Here is a 6,306-nt window from a genome sequence, read left to right as displayed (position 1 = left end):
TGAAAGGTGTACAGAGGGGGTGCTGACACATGCTGAACCCAAAGAAGATATTTTTTCAGCTTCTATAATCTCGCGAGTGAGCCTATCACTACTTTTGCTGACAACAGTACACTGTGCGAAAAGAGGTTCACAGCCACAAGATCCAACCACAAGCATGGTATATATACGCATGTGATGTTCAATAAACTTTTGTTGGTAGTTAGCGCTCGTATGTTGTCTGGTGTCGTCTTCTTTGTGTCTGTTTTTCCTGCGCTGCGAAGTGTTTAAGATGATCAACCAACAGGCCCAATTCGCCACAATTCCCTCCAATTGCCCACACAGATGATGGCACGCATTCTTTAATACGATTCTAGTAAGAAATTTTGTTGAGACTGCGGAGCAAGTCACAGGCCTTGATAATCTGGTCATCTTTATCACATCTCTTTTTCAACGCAGGGCACCAATTCTCTGCAGCAGCTGGATGATCTCGTCGGCACAGATGTCTGGGTGCCGCACAAATGGGTAGTGCGAGCCCTTCTCAAAGCTCAGCACCTTCAGCCAACTCCCGGATGTGCCTGAAAAGAGCGACCAGACAGAAAAATCACCATTTTCAGCATACACTACGTCCACTGCAGGCCTCTCCCAGAGATCTCCGATATACCTTCATTGGCCCTCCTATCTTCTGCTAGCTGAGAACTCTGCCATGTCCTCAGCTACGTTTCCTACGCCTTGGTATCCATTCGGTCACTAACTGAATATCGGTCATCTGTCCTCCGCATTACGTGGCCTGCGCAGGTGCATTTCTTTTTCTCTTAATATGGGCTATGCCTGTCTGTTCTCTTGTCAACCCTGCTCTATTCATGTCTCTCAAAGTAGTACTGGCGTGAATTTTAGAAATAATCACATTGTTCCTTTAAATAAAAACAATGGTGCTGAGAACCCTGAAAGAGCATCATGGTGCCTCGGAATGCATTTGATATACTGTAAATACCACTACCTTAAGTGTTCCTTCTTCCTTGACGCATCTCTTTGCATGCGTTTTTCCCGAGTACAGCAGAACGCGCAAGTTGCCTGCAACGGAAGAACTTTGCATTGACGAGATGTGCAGCAGCTGCGTTCATGAGCTCCTTCTCCTTCACAAACTAAAGGTCTGTCCACTGTCATTACTAGTTTTTGGAGGTCAATAATACTGGCGATGCTGCCACTCGAGAGAGCCTTTGCCGCGTGTCCGCATCTGTTTACAACATCCAGCTTTTGTCTCCTATGCAAATGCATTTTTCTATTTGTACAACCCCGCTGGCTGAGCTGACAGAAAAATGCCATTAATAAACCACTGCCGTGTCCAAGCGTTATCTTCCGCCACGAAATCGTCAGATTGACACGCTACGTGCCACTCAATGTGAGCTCTTCAATACAGCAGAAGGGATGTCTGATCGAGCTCAATGTTTTCCTTGTTCAGGCCACTATTCCGCTCTCCGAGGCCACAGGCAGCACTTTCACAAGTTGTCTCTAGAATGCTCTCTCTCTTGCACGTCTGGGGAAGCTTCGAGAGGTAGGAAGGCATGTTTGAAAAAAAATTTCGGGTTCGTTCTTTCAACAAGGCCTCATTTTTCACACGCTGTTTCAGCAACCATTGCGTTGATGACATGTACGCAGTTTTCGAAGATATCTTCGTCGTGAAACAGATGTCTCAAACCTTAGACTTCGTCCAGAGCTCTTTGTTGGCGCACGAAAGGGACCTGTTCCATGCAGAGCGAAGCGTTTCGTCGCTGGGAGCGGAGAAGAAATGCCGGGTTGACTTGTTGATATCTGTCTCGTGCACGCAGGAACAAAACATGAACACGTCGCATCGTTCACTTGCCCACCGAAGTCAGCACACCGCGGCTAGAGTGCAAGGATCGCAAAAGCTAGAATGTAGTTAAACACGCATGTAAACGCAACGCAAAACCACGTGCACAGCCGCGGACAGAGTGCTACGCCGCCCCGACCGCACCGTGCTGACCGAGCAAGAATGAACCTAGTCTAGTAACATTGATCTCCACCGCGTACCACCCTCAAACGAACGGCCTCACCGAACACCTCAACCGCAAACTAACAGAAATGCTTGCCATGTACGTTTCCGACGATCACCGTGACTGGGACGTCGCTTTGCCATACATCACTTTTGCGTACAATTTGTCCTGTCACGACACTGCCAGATTTTCACCGTTTCACCTGATATTTCTTATGGTCATGAATTTCTTATGGCCACGAGCCTACCTTGCCCATCGACACACTGCTACATTCCGAACACCACTACGCAAGTACTGATTACGGCCGTGACACTATTGCCTTGGCAGCCCAGGCCCAAGAGGTCGCCCGTCATCGCCTTACAGCCTCGCAAGCCTCTCAGAAACAACGCTATGACCGTCGACACCGGCAAAACCCTTTTTCTCGTGGTTCCCATGTCCTCCTCTGGACGCCCTCATGTCACGTCGGTTTGTCAAAAAAGATTGTTGATTCCTCTGGCATAGGAATCGGTATAACACGAAAGTGAAACGTGTCGTCACAGAAGTAGTTGATTGCTTTAGCGCACTGGTATATCACAACTTGTACAATGTACATTGTTGCTTGGCAGATGTAGCACCGCTTGATGTGGACGCACTCACGTTGACGTTCATTAGGGTGGCTTGTTGGGCAAGTTGGTACATAGTTCTTCGTAAGGAAATGCCAGCAGCACTAAAGAAAAGAGAAGAAACTGAGCCAGGAAAAAGAGACAGGAACAGGTAGGATGCTGGACTAACAACTGACTTTATTTCGATGAAGACGTGAACAACAAACCGAAATGAGCATGCGCAGCAACAACCGTGAATCAAAAACAGGCAACCTATCACCTATCACTGTCGAGAAATCGGACCTCCTTGTCATTCAAAAACACAGATGGCGCACTCACACACTTATCAGGACCAAGTTTGTGAATCTGAAACGCTTCAATAATTTCACGTTCTTTCTGTGTTTTAGCTCTCCCAGTCACCGAAACGTTGCTGAATAGAGGGGCGCAACCGCACACTTTGCAGTGAATAGGTAGATTGCGCATGCTCATTTCGGTTTGTTGTTCACGTCTTCATCGAAATAAAGTCAGTTGTTAGTCCAGCATCCTACCTGTTCCTGTCTCTTTTTCCTGGCTCAGTTTCTTCTCTTTTCTTTAGTGCTGCTGGCATTTCCTTACGAAGCACGTTGACGTCTAGTGGCACATCTCCGTACCGACAACTAACGCCCGTGATCATGATTTAACCCTTGCGGTAGCTGAATTTCTTAACACATACGTGGACACCGCATATGGTCAATCCCGAGTATTAGCCAAGCGAGCATCGGAGAGCTATTTTTCGATATGGATGGATGCTATGAGCGAGGCTTGGGTTAAAGCTACCTCCTCGCGGTGTGTCGAACGAAATTACACTTCTATTAGAAACGCGTCGAACGGGACGGTCAAAGCAACGGCGCGTTTTTCACCACCACGTTAAAGGGGTCGCTCATAGCATCCATCCGCCCATCCATCTATGCAAGAGCACTGTGAATGGAAAGTGTGAAATATAGAAGGCGCGTTCATGTAACGTCCGCTATGTGTTTGGCGGTAGCTCAGTGGGCTAGACTTTCGCCAGCCATCGTCGCGGACCGAGAGGTCATGGGTTCGATTCCTGTCAACGGAAGTTTTTTTTAGCTTTTTTTTTTCTTTGCTATTTGACGGCGTTAATTTTGCTGACGCATTTCCGTGACGGAAATACGTCATGAAAATCTTTGTGGACCCTGGCATAAGACACTTTCGTGTTAAAAACTGCTTTCGTGTTACTGTGGTCCATACGAGATCACAGCAGCAGAAGAGTCACTACGTCCCAGCGTCACCAGAGATGTTGTTCATGTCGCCAGACATGAGGCCTGTGTCGCCCCTTTAAATGAGCCTCCATAATGTGTACAGGGATAGCGCTAACCCCACCGAAGGGTGACGTTGCGGTAAAGAGAACGAAGACGGTGGCAGGAACCGGAAGAAGACAGAGACTGTAACTGTTGCCCGAGCGCCATATACACCGCTTGTAAATACTTGCGTCTACGCTCGTGTGCTTGCTTTCTTCCAGTGACAATATTTCAGATTGTCCCTCTTTTGGGAAAAGTTCTTTAAAGCTTGCTTCTGCAGTTCCATTTACACAATTTTTTTAGATGCGAAGCAGCTTATGATCGAGCCTGTTCCCTCCCTGCGCCAGCCACACACCCACTGCGCATGCGCAACAGCGCCCAAGCTTCCGGAGGAGACCGCTAGAGGCGCCACGGCAGCTCCGCTAGATGAAAATGACTCGCGCGCGCTCCGCTCATTCTCCTCCCGGCAACGCCACCGTCAACGCCACGATGAGCGCCACCGACAGCAATGCTGTTGCTACTGCTGCTGAGAAGATCACTCGAGCCGCTGTCGTGAAACGGCAGCGGCGGCAAGCCGACCCCGAACTTCGAGCGAGAGAAACGGATGCGCGCCGTAAACGCCACCTGCAACAATCCACAGAAGCAACGAGGGCTCGCGCAGCCGAAGCGCAACGTCAACGCCGGCAAGCAAACATCGAAGCGGCGCGACAACGCGAAGCCGAAGCGAAACGTAAACGCCGAGCAGCGGATCCCGAAGCAGCGCGGCAACGCGAGTCGGCGGCGAAGACGGCGAAACGCTTGAAGCAACTGCTGCAACCCGGCACGGATGGCGTGGACGCGCGGTTCAGGCACGAGTTCCTGGCCCGGAGCTTCGGGCACAGCTGCAAGGTTTGCGACCGCAGTGGTTCGATAACAACTTAACCATACGGAACTCTAAGTCGACACATGAGCTGCTTCGCATGCTACTCAGGGTTCCCTTTACGCGAGATGTAATTTTTTTGTTCCGGTTAACATAAGCTCTCTTTGCGTTATCCAAATACAAGACCAACCAATCAAGGATTGTTGTTCATATTAATAAATAATTTAGTTAAAGTGATTTTGTTTACTGAGATTCTACTATGCAATTGAACTGTGTGCAATTTTCTATCTCGATTCTATTGTCACGTGGTCGTGACGTCGACGAACACAGCAGTCGGCGTTTGTAGGATGAAACTGTTTATTTGGCCGAACTTGTGGCACGCTGTACAATGATAGCGGCGAACAGGGCGTCGTCCGTCGATCAACTGACAAGCGATCAAGCGCGTCGGTTTTATACAGGCGCTATCGAACTTTCCAGCAATATCGCTGGTGGCGGCGTTATCTCTAGACAAAACTGGAACATTCGCGTGCGGGGCGCAATCTTAACAAACCGATCTACTACAATCGCGACGCTTCTAGAACACTACTTCGCCGGACAGCGTCGAGCGTTGATAACCGTCCCTGCCGGTCAAACCCGTATACATCAAAACAAGACAAGAAGTGGGCGTGGCACTATGATAGCCCTGATTTCAAGACTAGCCATGAACAAGGTGCACTGCAACACATAGAGCACGCTACCATACTAGTACTTGTTATTTGTTATGTAGTACTTTACAGAGGTAACTAACTGGATTCCAAGAGATGGCAAACGCGTGAAGGGGAGACAGAACATTAGGTGGGTAGATGGGATTAAGAAGTTTGCAGGTATAACGTGGCAGCACAAAGCACAGGACCGGGTTGATTGGCGGAGCATGGGAGAGGCCTTTGCCCTGCAGTGGGCGTAGACAGGCTGATGATGATGATGATGACTTTACAGAGATGGCCGTGGACAACACAGCAAAAGATGGGCTCGTATACAAGACCACAGTCATGAATTTTCAGCATTTCAGTGGCCAAAAATGGTCTTGCAAGGTACAGGAAATGAGCCTGTATGGCACGTGATTGCATGTTTTCTGACGGTTGTCAGTTCTGTCTCGCTGGAGCAGGATCATCTAGTATAGTTACTTCACACACACACACATCACATTTCTCAATAATCTCTCTTCACAACATGAATTAGGCAAATCACAACATGACGTTAGATCACAATGTAATCACAATTGCAATGTCACAAGCACATCTGTCTAACAAGCTTATGTCACGTGTGATGGTAGTGCCTACATACTTATTTGAATCCACAGTGTTGATAGGGATGATACCAGTTGTGAAAGGAAAGCAATAATGATTACTGCAGTAGAGAAATGCTAGAAATATGGCAGGAAGGAAAATCAGTACAAGTTGAAAGGGCAACTCTGGTGATGTCTCAATGTCGACAGATATAAATAAATTGTCTAATTTGTGCCAAACTAACACGGCTGCAAACAATTCGTTTTCCTGGCAATTAATTTTCGAAGTTTTCAGAGAGCTCCCGAATCATGC

The 6,306-nt window shown here is 48.1% G+C and overlaps 1 protein-coding gene across 1 annotated transcript in view; it reads right to left on the bottom strand.

The window, feature by feature from the left end:
- Nucleotides 1-301: 301 nt before the first annotated feature.
- The window catches only part of LOC119384056 (uncharacterized), a 112,051-nt gene continuing 106,046 nt past the window's right edge, over nucleotides 302-6,306 (bottom strand). Inside the window, exon 8 of the mRNA XM_037652343.2 lies at nucleotides 302-554. Within this exon, the coding sequence (XP_037508271.1) occupies nucleotides 427-554 (128 nt within the window). The 3' untranslated portion in view covers nucleotides 302-426. The remainder of the gene's footprint in view (nucleotides 555-6,306) is intronic.

The sequence above is a fragment of the Rhipicephalus sanguineus genome, chromosome 2 (assembly GCF_013339695.2).
Source record: "Rhipicephalus sanguineus isolate Rsan-2018 chromosome 2, BIME_Rsan_1.4, whole genome shotgun sequence".
NCBI classification, from domain to species: domain Eukaryota; kingdom Metazoa; phylum Arthropoda; class Arachnida; order Ixodida; family Ixodidae; genus Rhipicephalus; species Rhipicephalus sanguineus.
The sequence above is the reverse complement of the archived record's forward strand: the minus strand, read 5'-3'. Positions and strand labels throughout refer to the sequence as shown.